The 17,496-nt window shown below is 40.0% G+C and overlaps 1 protein-coding gene across 1 annotated transcript; it reads right to left on the bottom strand.

The window, feature by feature from the left end:
- Window positions 1-2,597: 2,597 nt before the first annotated feature.
- On the bottom strand, window positions 2,598-14,699 carry LOC121386322 (proton-coupled folate transporter-like). Its single transcript, XM_041517190.1, has 6 exons — window positions 14,546-14,699; window positions 10,052-10,230; window positions 8,333-9,448; window positions 4,893-4,976; window positions 3,569-3,725; window positions 2,598-3,059 (listed from the first exon to the last, which is right to left on the bottom strand). The coding sequence occupies exons 2-6, from the start codon at window positions 10,119-10,121 to the stop codon at window positions 3,011-3,013; spliced, it is 1,476 nt and encodes a 491-aa protein (XP_041373124.1). The 5' UTR covers window positions 10,122-10,230; window positions 14,546-14,699; the 3' UTR covers window positions 2,598-3,010.
- Window positions 14,700-17,496: the final 2,797 nt, after the last annotated feature.

The following is a 17,496-nucleotide window of genomic DNA, read 5'->3' as shown; positions in this document are numbered from 1 at the left end:
TGTGTGGGGAATGAATCCCGTGGTTTTAGTTGTGCTAATGCTCCAAAACGTACAACCGATGACTTGAATGGTGAATTATAGCATACTGTTGAATAATTTAAATTTGTTTTTTTACACACCCCTTGGTGAGAACACCATGCGTTATTTTTTGATAACACATGGTTGTTTACACATGTACGTGTATTAAAATTTTTAAGACATACGACTGGCTGCTCCTGTGTGATGACCAGATCACCAGTGCCATACATCCAATGAAAAACTACACAATCATGGGTCGGTGGCGCGTAAGTTAGCTACTAGTGCAACGGCTGTAAATAACTTTTAGTCAAAAAAGATGTTAAAATTTGCTTAAAACCTGGTTTTTGAGGATATGTAAGAAATAGAATCATACATTCGTGTCCGTTAGATACCATTTATCTCACAACTCGTTGTTTAAAGTTTTAAAACAACTTGTTGTGAGATAAATGGTATCTAACGACCACTCATGTATTATTCTCTATATTGCTAGTGGCCGTAGCAATGTCTTTTGAAAGAAAGTTCTGAACTTAAAGAAGTGGTGTTATGAATTATTAATCTGTTTAAGTAATGCCAGGTAAACTCTAACCACAATTTGTTACCCAAACCACCATATATACACATACACATACGCACGCACACACACACACACACACACACACACACACACACACACACACACACACACACACACACACACACATATACTTATACTTATTCGTTCCTCGTATTCAGCCTTGATACATGTAGTCAAGATTACTGATATCCACTACTAGCGCCCTCTATTGGAAGAAAATTTGTAACACCGATTATGTCCCTTACACGATGACATCGCTGACCAATCACAGCATCGGTAACATGTGACAATCTTGAAAGCAATATCAAAAATTAACCGCCGAAACCATTTTTTAAACATATTATGACAAATACGACACGTTTCCACGGACGCTGAGGCTGCCATCTTTGTTTACAATAACAAGGGAATCTATAAGGAGCGTTGCGATTCGTTGCAATCAGATCTCATCGCATCCAATGAAATTTAAGCATTTTGTGGCATGATTTCTTGACATGTATCAAGGCTGAATACGAGGAACGAATATTAGCCTGGACTTATACTGTGGTTTTTCATAAATATATATAAATATTTTCATATACTTACCATTTGTGACACCCAATAGCAGATGTGTATTTTTGTGCTGGGATGTTGTTATACATTGATTCATCGATTCATTACACACACACATTCTAAAAACGAACGTTCGTCTGAGAAGTAATTGCTACTGAGATAAGCCATACTTATTTTTTAACAGTATTTCTCTGTTTGAACATCATATTTTAACTTCTCTCTGTTATAACCTAATTCAAATGTGTTGCAGCTTTACAGATTAATTAAACTTTGTGTCCATCCTGACGGGATGAAACTAGGGACCGCGCCTTTAAAGATATAGATTATTATATGTCCAAGAGATTTTACTCTCATTGGATGGATTACTATTTGTATTATTAATATTTGATTCAGATGGCCTAAGTGTTACGTGAAATATAATACAACACATTTATCGGAACCACAAATACAGGCCTACATAAATAATGTAACAAACAGGGTATTCTATTTAATTCATGATTCAAAGTTCAGTTAGTTTCAGTTATTTAAATTGTTGTATGTCCATGTATTAAGATAATGCGCGGTCGGTCTAGGATCAATCCCCGTCTGTGAGCCCATTGGGCTATTTCTCGATCCAGACAGTGCATCACGACTGGTATATTAAAGGCCGTGGTATGTGCTAGCTACCCTCGGTCCCTGTCTGTGGGGTGGTGCATATAAACTATCTCTTGCTACCAATGGGAAAATGTAGCGGGTTTCTTCTCTAAGACTATATACCAAAATTACCAAATGTTTTACATCCAATAGCCGATGATTAATAAATCAACCTTTTTTTTTTTCATTGAACAGCTTCTTAACCCACCCAATTTAAAAATAATAATAATTTGTTTTCAAGTTTAAACGGCCCAAATAATAATTTTTGTAGGGGGACAGGCTGATTTTTGCCCGAATTAAATGAAAATGCTCGAATCTGGATAACATTTATTTATATTAGTATTACTGCCAAATAGCTATATAAGGTTGTAAACGAATCATTACGCATTGTACGTGGATTACAACTAATACTGTGGTTATAATTATGGAAATGCATGGTGAAAACGTTTCAGGCTAGCTCATTTTGCCCGACTCTCTCGAACATTTTTGTCCAAATTTTCTCCAACACCAGGGGGTAGTTCCCCTCCCCGCCCCGTCTCGTACGTTTATGCAAACAATATTCTATAGATACTACTAGTTATATGACAACCCATCTGCATCACAGGCGTTTTGAAAACCTTATTGTATTTATACAAATATTATCAAGATTTTACCACATAGATACAAACATAGTATTACCCCATTTTTTTTTTTTTGTTTTTTTTTTTTTTTTTTTTTGGGGGGGGGGGTTTACCTGCTGCAGCTGTTCTCACTTCCAACTTCACCCCACCCCCCGGATCATCACTTACACCTATTACTTTTCAGAACATAACACACACATTTGTTTAATCTCCAAATATGTTTTATTACACTCTGTGGGTAACAGCCTAGACCACGTGTATCAGAATTAGTGTAACTACAAGCTTAGGCGGTCACCAACAGCAGTCATACAATTCAAAATCCAGTCTCACCAGACCCTATAAAACGCGAACTTGTTTTCGTCACTCTTGAAAATTAAACTTCTGGTGCTGCAGCAGGGTCCTGCAAAACAGAGATACTTTTCTTCCAGCCTTGACAATAGGGAAGCCCTGGGAATTGTCGCCCTTGATGGCGGTGCTCGAGTACTATACACACACACCGGAAGATCAGTGTGTAATCAGTGGAGAATAAGACGTTTGCATCCTTCAGCGCATCATGACCAAACTCTTGTGAGATTTTTCTGTTCTTTTGATATTCTGGAGTTTGCTATTTTTAGCATTATTTCATCCTTTCTCTCGTATCCTTTTTAGTTTTGAAAGCCAATATTCTGAAATAAAACAAAGCATCCATAAGTCAAGCAAGAAAGGAAAGGGGAATGCTCATTTTACAACACAGTTTAAACTACTTGTAGTTCTATTCATTTAGTGTCTGACATAGGTCTATTGTGACACTTGATAATGGTATGGGTACTCATAGGATGATCCACGACTGGTACATCAAATACTTAGACACGAACGTAGGAAGATGCCCCTCCTCCACCGGCACAAACACGCGCGCACACGCACACATTTACAAATACATGTAAAATATATATAAAAATCATCGCTGCTGCTACAAAGTGGGAGAGGCACATGCCCGCTTGCCCTCCCCCTCCAGCTTCCTACGCCAGTGCTACATAATAATAATATTTGGAGAAAACACTGATCTCTTGGCTTCGTGAATATATTATATACTGATACTACGGTACATCCCAAGTGACAATGTAAAACAAAAAGTAACAAACGTTGATGGTGCAGGCCTATGGAAGAGATAGAATCTCGACAGCTGGCTACTTACGTGACCAAAATGATGACTACGAAAATAACAGCAGCCACCACGAGAAAGACGGTGCCCGGGAAGATAGCCACCGTCTGACGGTAAATGACGGTGGCCAGCGTGCTTAACGTGGCTATACAAACCACCTCCATAACAGCAAGACCAGCAAACAGTGGACCTGAGGGCAAAGAAAGTAAAACAAAAGTTATAAAGTTCTATTTTGTTAAACGACACGACTAGAGCACGTTGGTTTATTTATCGTCTACTGTTGGGTGTTAAACATTTGATATTTTTGGTATGTAGTCTATAGGCGACGCCATGCAATAAAAGAACATATCAGATAGTTTAGCAACCGTTTAGTTGAGTGTTATTCAAAGACACCATTAGAGCACATTAATTTATTATTCATAGGCTACTGGATGTCAATTTTTTTGTAATTTTGACAGTCTTAAAGAGGAAACCCGCTACATTTTCTCAATTAATAGCCAAGAAACTTTTATATGCACCATCCCACAGACAGAATAGCACAGACCACGGCCTTTGAAAGTAAGTTAAAAGTAGAGGTTTTTTTTTATCTTTAACACTTGAACCATTGATTTATCCATCGTCTGCTGTTGGATGTTAAATATTTTGATATATTGTCTTATAAGCCCTTTTTGTTTTCCAGATTCGTGCAATTTCATTTAATTCAGGCAAAGATATGCCAGACGACCTACAAAAATGGCAGCCCGTACGCCTGTGATATCTGAGAACAATATTGTGTTACAATGTGAATGATCAGTTATCCTTATTGTTCACGGATTTAACCCCATTAAAACATACAAAAAAACAAAAACAAAAAACCCAAAAAAACAACAACAAAAAAACAACAACAACAACAACGACCCCCCAAACCCCATATCATCAAGAATGCCATACCTTCCCATATAACAAACTAAAACCAAACTAAAACAAAATCCAAATCCAAACGCAAACCCAAAACAAAAAATAAGAGGCGGGACCTAGCCCAGTGGTAAAGCGTTCGCTTGATGTGCGGTCGGTCAAGGATCGATCCCCATCGGTGGACCCATTGGGCTATTTCTCGTTCCAGCCAGTGATCCACAACTGGTGTAACAAAGGCCGTGGTATATACTATCCTGTCTGTGGGATGGTGCATATAAAAGATCCCTTACTGCTAATCGCAAAGAGTAGCCCATGAAATGGTGACAGCGGGTTCCTCTATCAATATTTGTGTGGTCCTTAACCATATGTCTGACGCAATATAACCGTAAATAACATGTGTTGAGTGCGTCTTTCTTTCAAAACTAAAACCACAACCAACAACAAAATGGCCGCACATTTTTACCTTGTTCCAGTGGAGTTACCATCTTTGACATGATGGCCCTCGCCATGGGCGCATACAGTTGCGATAAAACACCAACGGCGGCAGCTGAAAGTGAACGAAACTTTTTAGATTAGATTAATAAATAGATTAGATGTTTAACGACACCCCAGTACAAAAAATACATCGGCTACTGGGTGTCAAACTATGGTAAATGCAAATATTAAGGGACGATCAACATTAATATAAAAATGCAACTGTTAAAGGGACATACCCTAGTTTTTAAACACTAAGGCATATTTTTTACTATTAGAGCCGTTTTTGATAAATGAAATCATACTTTACTTAGATTTTATTGTTTAGATTATCCATTTCCGTACATTCGAAGTTTTTTTTAGCCATCCTAGTGTTTTTGGCCATCCTAGTGTTTTTAATATCACATAATGCATTTCTCATATTTTTAAAAACGCACGTGCGTCTGAGAAGTAACAGTTATGGAGTCGAGGTTTAGTCTATTTTTAGAGGGTATTTCACCATTTCAAAGTCACAGACTCATCTTTCACACAATTATAACTTTATCCAAGTTTGTTATAGGTTTGTAGATTTAACTAAACTTAGTGTGCATTTTCATAGGCTGAAAGTAGTGTTTGTCCCTTTAAATTAAAACAGTGTAAAGAACTGTGCCAAAATACACATATCACAGATAGATAAACGAAGCAGTCAGTCATTGGAGCAACACCATGTTCAAACCTCAATAAAAAACGTCTGAAGTTAAAGTTAAAATTTGTTTTCTTTAACCACATCGCTAGAGCAGATTGGTTTTATTAATCATTGGCTATTGGATGTCAACCATTTGGTAATTTTTGAAATTTGTTTTGTATAATGTCACCACTAGAGCAGATTGGTTTTATTAATCAATGGCTATTGTGTGTCAACCATTTGGTAATTTTTGAAATTTGTTTTGTTTAATGTCACCACTAGAGCACATTGGTTTTATTAATCATCGGCTATTGGATGTCAACCATTTGGTAATTTTGGAGACCCCCGCACCCCATAACAATGTGGGTAGACTGTTAAAATCCATAAAGTTGTCTCATTTTATATAGCTAATGGTATATGTTAAAAATTAAAGTTTGTTTTGTTTAACGACACCACTAGAACACATTGATTTTATTGGCTATTGGGTGTTCAACATTTGGTAACTCTGACATACAGTCTTAGAGAGGAAACCCGCTACATTTTTCCATTATATTATAAGCAAAGGATCTTTTTATATGAACCATCCCACAGAGAAGATAGGACATACCACGACCTTTGATATGTACCCGTCATGGTGCACTGGCTAGAACGAATAATAGCCCGATATGTCCAACGACGGGGATCGATGCTAAGTCGAAAACGCATAAACTGAGCGCTTTATCACTAGGCTACATTTTCCCCCATTAGTAGCAAGGAATCTTTTATACGCACCATCCCACAGACAGTATAGCATATACCACGGCCAGAACAGAAAATAATTTGAGAGTACGTAATAACACGCCCACCCACCCCACCCCTCCAATCATAAGTACCCAAACTAGGTGCTTATGGGTTTGGAATATGTTGATACTGGGCACTGCATTTTCATGTACACTACGATAAGTTTTCTTGCGTCAACATTGTACATCGGCTGTTTTAGTAACCGCTTTTACTTTTTTCTTCTTTTAATATTAGTTTTTAATCAACATAGAACATTCTGCTTTATTCTCTGTGCAATTACAATTGTTTCTGGTAAAATATTAAAGGTTTGTGGAACATTTTATGATGAAATTTTCTAGATGTTTTTGGTTTTCGTATGCAATTAACCGATGTTTGTCTTTATAAAACTATTCAACTATGCAGCCGAATAATATGCAAATAACCGATTTATGCTATAAACCGATATGCAATAAAGTGGATTCGACTGTACTATGACAGTTCTCTTACTATAAGCTTTCAAATAAAATAAAAAAAAGAGTATACATTAAAACTCCCAGGATTTTAGGATACGTAATTTCACCCTTCGTGGGGCGGGATTTAGCTCAGTCGGTTGACCGCTCGCCTGTGGTGGTTTCGTTGCAGGATCGAACCACCTTAGTGGATCCGTTCAACTGATTTTTTTTTTTTTTTTATCTCATTCCAACCAGTGCACGCCAACTGGTCAAAGGTCATGGAATATGCTTTCTTGTCTGTGGGAAAGTGCATATAATAGATCTTTTATATGCACCATCCCACAGACAGGATAGTACATACCACGGCCTTTGTTACACCTGTTGTGGAGCACTGGTTGGAACGAGAAACGCTTTACCACTGGGCTACGTCCCGCCCACCTACTTGTTAGCATTACCACATTTCTGACATCCAATAGCCGATGATTATTTAATTAATGTGCTCTAGTGGTGTCTTTAAAAACCCCAACCCAAAAAAAGTCTTGGTCAGCTATTCAATACTTGAAATAAATTTAATACGAGGTTAGACACCTGGGGCCTAATTCACAAAGCTCTCTTAGGCTCTGCTAGATAACAAAGCATCCTCTTTGCAAGTCTTTTAGCATTGCACTGCGAGATCGCAAAGTTACGAGAGTTTAGTGAATTAGGTCCAAGCGCTCAAAACAAGAAAGAAAGAAATGTTTTATTTAACGACGCACTCAACACATTTTATTTTACGGTTATATGGCGTCAGACATATGGTTAAGGACCACAAAGATTTTGAGAGGAAACCCGCTGTCGCCACTACATGGGCTACTCTTTCCGATTAGCAGCAAGGGATCTTTTATTTGCGCTTCCCACAGGATAGCACAAACCATGGCCTTTGTTGAACCAGTTATGGATCACTAGTCGGTGCAAGTGGTTTACACCTACCCACTGAGCCTTGCGGAGCACTCTCTCAGGGTTTGGAGTCGGTATCTGGATTAAAAATCCCATGCCTCGACTGGGATCCGAACCCAGTACCTACCAGCCTGTTGACCGATGGCCTAACCACGACGCCGGTCAACAAAACAAGAAGTAACATATGGACAACTGTTTATATTTTTTAAATAGCAGGCCAAAAGAAACGGTTATCCTTCGTACCCTCGGGGGCGAGACGTAGCTCAGTGGTAAAGCGCTCGCTCGATGCGCGGTCGGTCTGGGATCGATCCTCGTCGGTGGGCCCATTAAGCCATTCCAGCCAGTGCACCACGACTGGTATATCAAAGGCCGTAGTATGTACTACCCTGACTGTGGGATGGTGCAAATAAAAGATCCCTTGCTGCTAATCGAAAAGAGTAGCCCATAAAGTGGCGACAGCGGGTTTCCTCTCTCAATATATCTGTGGTCCTTAACCATATGTCTGACGCCATATAACCGTAAATAAAATGAGTTGAGTGCGTCGTTAAATAAAACATTTCTTTCTTTCTTTCCTTCGTACCCTCTGGCAGAAATCTCGACTACGTCTTAACAACATACCTCCATACACCAGTCCATCAACGCTGGCAAACGCCATCATCACCTGCGACGCCAGGCCAGACACGCACGCGATCAACATCATCCCGACGTCGGCGACAGCGTGCCGCAATGTTCGGGTGAACACCAAGATGACCGACCAGCTGACCAACTGCCACAGAGCTCCGAACACGGTGATGTGGATTTTGGTCCAACAGAACGGCTTGTTCAGCAGGTACAGAGTCAGTGTGGTGAGATTCACCAGGAAGAAGCCGACGAGGAGGAAGAACGAGAGAAAACACAGTATCATCTTCGACCGTCTCTTGTCCAGAGTGTCTCTGAAATAGAACGTGAAGCTCCTCTTGACAGACTCAATAAAGGGAACCCTCTGTGTCGTCGACGCTGCTGCTGCTGATGATGATGCTGTAAATGTTTCTGGAAGACAACACTCGACGTACAACACGTTGATCACTCCAACGACTGTAAGGATGATGCCGATGACGACGTATCCGACGCCCTCGATAAGAACGCCAGAGACGCCGTTGCCAAGCGACGCCGACAGGCTCAGTACCGCACCGACGGTCGTCATTCGAAAAGACCGCGCGTGATTTTCGGGCGTCACGTCTGCCACCATTCCAAAAATAGCAACCATTGCCCCGCCGTACGCCCCGAGGAGTCCTTCAATAGCGTTTCCCAGGACGAGGTAATACAAAGAGAACTTCCAGTAGTATACAGCAACGTGCACGAGGTTCTTGATAAGAAAGCCGATCAAAGAACATCTTATGGCCAGTTTTCGGCCATACTTTGCCGTCAAAGTTCCGAAATACAGAGTAGGAAGAATGGCCGGGAACGATGACGCAAATATCAGAAACATCAGAACAGTGGACGCCTCGGTTTGAATCTCAGTCTCGATCTTTTCAGCCGTAGAGTTTTCATAACTGATGTCGCAAACACTGGCTTTGGCCGTGGCGTTCATGTGCTTGGTTTCCGAGACCCGGTCGTAGATGTAGAACTGCGTACTCTGCAAGTCGATAACTGACATCAGTGCGAACAGGCCGGCAACGAGTTCTATGAGAACACATCTCGAGTTGTCGCCTTTAATAGTAGTATCTGCTTTGATATCGTCACCGTAAAAAACCGCTGCAAAATAAAAGGTAAAAGCTTTGAGATTGATCCCCGTCGGTGGACCCGTTATTGGGCTATTTCTCGTTCCAGCCAGTGCGCATCATGACTGACATATCAAAGAGTATGTGCTATCCTGTCTGTGGGATGGGACATATAAAAGATCCCTTGCTATTAATGGAAAAAGTAGCGGGTTTCCTCTCTAAAACTGTATATGTCAAAATTACCGTGTTTGACATCCAATAGCCAATGATTAATAAATCAATGTGCCGGGCAGACGATGTGACGCCCCCCCCCCCCCCATTCAACAGCATTTACTGCACTCAACACATTTTATTTACGGTTATATGGCGCCAGACATATGGTTAAGGACCACAAATATATTGAGAGGAAGCCCGCTATCGCCACTTCATGGGCTACTCCTTTGGATTAGCGGCAAGAGATCTTTTATATGCACCATCCCACAGACAGGGTAGTACATACCACGGCCTTTGATATACCAGTCGTGGTGCACTGGTTGGAACGAGAAATAGCCCCATGGGCCCACCGACGGGGATCCGAGACAGAGAGAGAGAGAGAGAGAGAGAGAGAGAGAGAGAGAGAGAGGGAGGGGAGCCTTACGTTTATCATTTCCGAGAAGTGTCGTTTCATCAGTTGGTTCGGTCATTTGGTGATTTTCGATGTTGTCCATTCTGGGCGCTCGGTTTCTACAAGTTGTCCATTCTGGGAGGTAGGTTTCTACAAGTTGTCCATTCTGGGAGGTCGGTTTCTACAAGTTGTCCATTCTGGGAGGTCGGTTTCTACAAGTAACGGTTTAGGTTTCGTTTATTTTCGAGAACAAACCGAACCAATCAACAATTAAAAAAAATATTACAGGGTTGTTATGTTTATGTATTATGAAGTTTCTGTATTTCGTTATATAGAAGCCTTTGTCAGAATTTTTTTCTCAAAATAGTTAATTTTGTAAAAACAAATACTCTGTCAGACTCATTTGTCATTAGTAATAATCGTCCCCCCCCCCCCAAGAACCCCCCCCCAAAAAACATCAACAACAACAACAAAAAACCCCATCCTGTACAATAAGCTAAATATGTATGTAATGTCTGTCTGTCTGTTTGTTTGTATGTGTATCTATATGTATACATGTTAGCGACGTTCGCGACGTTTGCATTTTGCGAATGACCGTTGGCATTTGTAAAAATAAAGAAACTGCCAATGTTGCCTGTATTCGATTCGGTCTGGAAAAACACACCTTATTGTGGGTGTTATGAATTTATACAGTGTGGTGTTTCCTGTTACTCGACATCAAACAATTGTCTCTGCATGCCGCTGCAGATAGTCGAGTACTGTTATGGCATGATGAGGTCGGCCCTCGTCATCCATGAAAACAGGGCGGCTTGCAAGTGGTTGGTTGTCAAAATGAGGAACGACTACTATCCAAGATGACATCCTGGTATCTCTGCCCATTGAGTGTTCCAGGTACATTCACCAGATTCAGTTTACATTCAAAGGAGATCAACCCTCAGACCATAACTAAACCTCCACCAAAGGGAACTTCTTCCAGAATTCCAGAATGTTCCGCTGGTCATAGGCCGTGCCTCTAGATCTCCATACTCCGAGTTCGACAGTCCGTCGTGTGGAGCAGGAACTGACTTCCATCTGACCAGTGTACCTATGTTCAGGTCCTCAGGTTCCAGTTAGTTCTTGCACTGCACCACCTCAGACACTCCTGTTTGTGATGTGGAGTGAGTAGCAGACGTCTGATTGGTCTCCGAACTCTTTATCACAGCAGCATGCAGCATCCTCCTGACAGTGGACATGGACACACTGCTGTGTGTTCCCTATCGGGTTCTTAGCACTCTGTTGTTGGTCAGTGGGGATCGTCTTGCAAGGCGTACTAGGTATCGGTCTTCACGGGCATCAGTTTTCCTCAGCCGTCCAGATCTTGGCCTTGAAATCATTAGTTTGCACATGGTTTTAAATCAATCGACTGATGACAGTATGGTTCATGTTCAATTGTTAAAGTTTGTTTTGTTTAACGACACCACTACAGCACATTGATTAATGTTGTTAATCATCGGCTACTGGATGTCGAATATTTGGTAATTTTGACATATAGTCTTTGAGAGGAAACCCGCTACATTGTTCCATTACTAGCAAGGGATCTAATTATATGCACCATCCCACAGAAAGGATAGCACATACCACGGCTTTTGACATACCAGTCATGATGCACTGGCTGGAGAGAAAAATAGCCTAATGGGCCCACCGACCGCGCTTTACCACTGTGTTATAACCTGCCATCTCATGGCACCGGACAATCTTCACCTATCTTCACCTTGCAACACAAAAAGAACAGTTCAGATCGCCTAAATCGGTATGTAATGGTAAACCTCAAACTGCATTTTCGCTTATGTCAAGCCCCCCCCCCCCCCACCACCACCACCAACACCACCCGCGTCTGTTTCATGGTGGCAGGGGTCTCACCTAACATGTATGCTGATATGCATGTGCTTTTCGCACGTTCAATACCACGAGGTAATATAAAAACGAAGTATGGCAGCCTGTTTATGTTATTATTTTTTTAATTCACTACTGATCTGGGTGGTGCTTAACTTTTGCGCAGGTGTGTGTGTGTGTGTGTGTGTGTGTGTGTGTGTGTGTGTGTGTGTGTGTGTGTGTATGTGTGTGTGTGTGTGTCTGTGTATACATATATCATGTTTGTTTATGTTAATGTATTATTCATATATGAAAATAACTGGCTGATTGATCCTTTGATTTTTGTGAAAGTTTTCTATGATTTTTTTTTCGATAGGCTATCAGAACATATAATTTGCTCTTTACTTTGTCAAAAACTGTAAAGTGGATCAGGAGATACGAGATTTTGAAAATGGCGGCCCCCTTACACTCTTAAAAAGAAATGGTTCATGCAAAATTGCTGTTTAAGGAGACTATCAATGGAAGGCTACAAAATCGGTATTCAGTTAAAATACTCCAACACTGAACCTTTAAATAAGTTTACATGTCACCTGTAACTGCATGTATACTAACAAGGGGTTAAACGTAGCTCAGTGGCAAAGCAATCGTCTGATGCGCTGTCGGTTTAGGATCGAACCCCGTAGGAGTGCCCAGTGGTATATCAAAGGCAGTTGTATGTGCTATCCTGTCCGTGTGTTGCTGCATATAAAAAAATATAGGGGTATCCTCTCTAAGACTGTATGTCACAATTACCAAATGTTGACATCCAATAGCCGATGATTAAGAATGAAGGAAATGTTTTATTTAACGACGCACTCAGCACATTTTATTTACGGTTATATGGCGTCGGACATATGGTTAAGGACCACACAGATATTGAGAGAAGAAACCCGCTGTCGCCACTTCATGGGCTACTCTTTTTTTATTAGCAGCAAAGGATGTTTTATATGCACCATCCCACAGACAGAATAGTACATACCACAACCTTTGTTACATCAGTTGTGGAGCACTGGCTGAAACAAGAAATAGCCCAATGGGTCCACCGACGGGGATCGATTTTAAACCGGCCACGCATCAAGCGAATGCTTTACCACTGGGCTACACCCCCCACCCCCGACAATTAAGAAAACAATATGCTCTAGTACCACTAAAGCACATTGATTTCTTAATCATCGGCTAAGCGGTGTTGTTAAATGTAACATGTATACCAACAAATAGCAGCTCACTGGGTCAAAGTTGAACTTTTAATAGCTCAAATAATACTACCAAATGTACAAGACCTGTCATGTAATGATAAAGTGTCGTTTCAGCCAGTATAATATTATTCATGTAGCCTATATTTTATTTGAACTAGTATTCACATAGGTGTACGGGCTCCGATTTTTGTAAAGGGGGGGGGGGGGGGGTGTGTAGACTGGCTTTTGTCCGAATTAAACGAAAATGCTCAAATCTGATTAACATTTATTCATATTAACATTACTGCCAAATAGCTATATAGGGTTGCAAACGAATCACTACGCATTTTTAGCCCCCCCCCCTCCCCCGCCCCCCGCCTGAACCCGGTCTCGTACGCTTAATAATATCCATGTGTCAGCTACCAGGGTCGTATCCTCCGGGGGGGGCGGGGCAGTTTCTAACTTTTTTTTTAATAGCATACACATCTCAGGGTTTAATTTGTATAGTGTTTCATTTCTTTATAAAAATTATATAACAGCTTAACCTACAAATTGTTTTACCAGCCTCGGTGGCGAAGTGGTTAAGCCAACGGACTGAAGTGTCAGAATGACCATATGTTTGACGTCCAATAGCCGATGATAAGATAAAAAATCAATGTGCTCTAGTGGCGTCGTTAAATAAAACAAACTTTACTTTTACTTTTACAAATTGTTTTATAAATTATTTTATTAGTGACTGGCTGTAGACTGTAGTATTTATACCCATGGTGAATATGTTGATCAAAACGGTGAGTGTAGCACTTTTAGCCACATATGTTAAAGGGACATTCCTGAGTTTGCTGCAATGTTTAAGATGTTATCGACTAACAGAGACTTTTTAACGATTGTAATTAAATATCAAATATATTTTCCTGCATAAAATATTAGTGGCTGTATATTAAATATGTTTCTGATCGTTCTAATATTTGTATTGGGTGAAATTTCGTTTTATTTCCTAAAATATATTTTTTCGTACGTACGAAATTATTTGAAGACGAAATCCAGTTTGGGCTTCTTACAAATATTAAGACGATCAGAATCACATTGAATATACAGACACTGATATTCTAAACAAGAAAATATATTTAACATGTAAGTTTAATCGTAGAAATATTTTATTAGTCGGAAACATCTTACAATGCTGCAAACTCAGGAATGTCCCTTTAATATTGTCTTCTATGGAATTTTATTTGGTGGTATGAACCCTGTAGGAAATGTAAAAATACTCTATGGCAACACCAAACTTGGCCGAGTTTCGGAGTTAAACAGTCCAAAACTTCCTGTAATAAACTAGTTTCGGTATTGACTGCAGGAATAGCCTAATGCACAAAGTTTTCTTAACATTATTACCTGATGACCTAAAAAGAAGAATGTTTTTTTGCAATGTTATAAAGACGAAACATAAAAAATTAAAACAGCCCACCTGTCCTGTCGATGGTTATAGACGAGTGACAGTCAGGTCAAATCGGCGCAGACGTCTCGGATATTTGATCCGCACGGTTTATTTGAATCACTCGTGACTTGCACATTATTGCCGTATTCATCATTGTATTGACAATTTCAGTAGGTTTCCTAACATCAAACTAAATTCCAGTGGTGATAATGTTAACATTTTCTAATGAAAGAACGTACTCAGCACATTTTATTTAGTTGTATGTAGTCTGATACATATGCCGTCATGGCAGATGTATCGGACTATACTATAGTCCATCCCATCCTCCTACAAGAATGTGGTGTTTTTCTTAATAATTTCAGTTTGGTAAGAATTAAGGTAAACGTGTTTTCGAAACACCCCCCGCCACCCCCCCACCAAAAACCCCCAACTATTTTTGTGTGCAATTTAGAAAACATTCGGTTCAGAAATAAATAACTTGTAATAAATTCCATGATATGAAAAAGGGCGTTACCTGTTGGAAGAACTATAGTTATGTATGGACATATGGTTAAGGACCTCATAAATAATTGGAGAGAAAACCCGTTGTCGCCACTTCTTACGTTACGCGGCATGGTTACAGCGAATACTAAATCAAATAACTTCCGGCTGGGTCAAAGTTCGAGGTGCACCTGATTTTTGATAGAGCAGTTAATACCACAAGTCCTGCCATTGGTGATAAATGTGACTGTGTTTGTTGTACAAAGATTTAATTTCTTCTGGACAAAATATGTATTCAATTTTATTTCATCTAGTACCACTGTGTCAAGCCTTGTGCTTAAAACATGTAGGCCTATTGGGTACCTGTGAAAAAAAGAAAAAAGAAAAAAAAAGGACTCAAATTCTTTCTGAAACTAGGGGTGTTGTAAAAACATCTGGTTATGTCGAAAATGAGCCATACAAGGTACCATTTTCTTCAGTTAATACTTTGAGGTAGGGGTTGTACTACTGATATTTATGGGTCATAGTTGGTTGATATAATATTGCATATATATATAGAGTTTTTAAACACACACGTTAACATGGAATGGTAGCCTATAGGATTTTATTTGGTATAATACCACCTATAGCTAGCCTCTAAGCATATTTATGCCACATAATGTTTAAAACTAGTGACAACCATTACAGCACACTGATATTTTAATCATCGCAGGCGCAGATCCAGGGGAAGTGTATTCGAAGAGCACCGACAAATCCAGTGTGTAGCGTATGAATACAATGGATTTACATCTGTGTACTTATTTTTAATGAGGGCGGGACGTAGCCCAGTGGTAAAGCTTTCGCTTGGTAGCGGTCGGACCGGCCTCGGTGGCGTCGTGGGTAGGCCATCGGTCTACAGGCTGGTAGGTACTGGATTCGGATCCCAGCATGGGATTTTTAATACAGATACCGACTCCAAACCCTGAGTGAGTGCTCCGCAAGGCTCAATGGGTAGGTGTAAACCACTTGCACCGACCAGTGATCCATAACTGGTTCAACAAAGGCCATGGTTTGTGCTATCCTGCCTGTGGGAAGCGCAAATAAAAGATCCCTTGCTGCTAATTGGAAAGAGTAGCCCATGTAGTGGCGACAGCGGGTTTCCTCTCAAAATCTGTGTGGTCCTTAACCATATGTCTGACGCCATATAACCGTAAATAAAATGTGTTGAGTGCGTCGTTAAATAAAACATTTCTTTCTTTCTTTGATAGTGGTCGGGCTTGGACTGATCCCCGTCGGTGGGCCCTTTTGGGTTATTTCTCGTTCCAGCCAGTGCGCCACGACTAGTATATCAAAGGCCGTGGTATGTGCTATCCTGTCTGTGGGATGGTACATATAAAATATCTCTTGATGTATTAGGAAAAATGTAGCGGGTTTCCTCTGATGACTACTTGTCAGAATCAACAAATGTTTGACATCCAATAGCCGATGATTAATAAATCTGTGCTCTAGTGATGTCGTTAAATAAAAACAAACTTCTTATTTTTAATGACCATAATATATAACGCATGTTAACTGTAGGCCTACGTATTTTAAAAAGGAAATTTGAAATAGAGAAATACATTTATTTAAAAAATTGCGAGTATGAACAATTTAATGACTACTGGGGCAAGTGGCTTGATATTTGTATTTGAAAAAAGGAAAACAAAATACACAAATTCAGAAAAACGTCTGTCTTCTAATTGTACTAATTTTTCTTACTGATATTTCTACTCCATCCCCCCCCCCCCCCCCCCAGCCCCCCAAAACACACAAAAAACTCCATAAAAAAACCACACACAAAAAGCACAAAAAACAACAAAAACAAACAACAACAACAAAAACAAACACCCAACAACCACACAAAAACCACAAGCCCCCCAAAACCCCATCCAAACAAAAACAAAACAACAGCACCAAATTCCTCTCATTCATTTATTCATTAATTTATTTGTCTGCATTTTCTTTCTTCCTCCTCCTTTTGTTTCTCAGAGCAGACACGAGTACCAAATAATTTGGTACATTTAAATCGCTAAAAATATATGCGTACATGTCTATGACAATATGTTTATGTATGTGTATGTGTATGTGTATGTGTATGTGTATGTGTATGTGTATGTATAAGTATATGGATATGTATGTATATGAGTATGTTACAAACACTGTGTACGTCAATGATTCAAGGCTCTCCATCACTGACATTGTCATATTGATCTGGCGCAATAAAGGAAAAAAGAAAAGGAAAAAAAAAAAAAAGAAAAAAAAAAAGGAAAAACGAAAATGACCCCCCCCAAAAAACCCCCCACAACAACAACAACAAAACCCACAAAAACCCCACAACCCAAATCAACCTGTATGCCTACTTTTGAATATTATAGGTTCCACTGCCTGAATACTGTACGTGCCCTTTTCAAACGTTGTACCCCGTCCCTGTTTACCCCCCCCCCCCCCCCCCCAAAAAAAAAAAAAAAAAAAAAAAAAAAACC

This window comes from Gigantopelta aegis, chromosome 12, assembly GCF_016097555.1.
Source record: "Gigantopelta aegis isolate Gae_Host chromosome 12, Gae_host_genome, whole genome shotgun sequence".
Classification (NCBI taxonomy): domain Eukaryota; kingdom Metazoa; phylum Mollusca; class Gastropoda; order Neomphalida; family Peltospiridae; genus Gigantopelta; species Gigantopelta aegis.
This window is presented reverse-complemented; position numbering and strand designations above follow the sequence as displayed.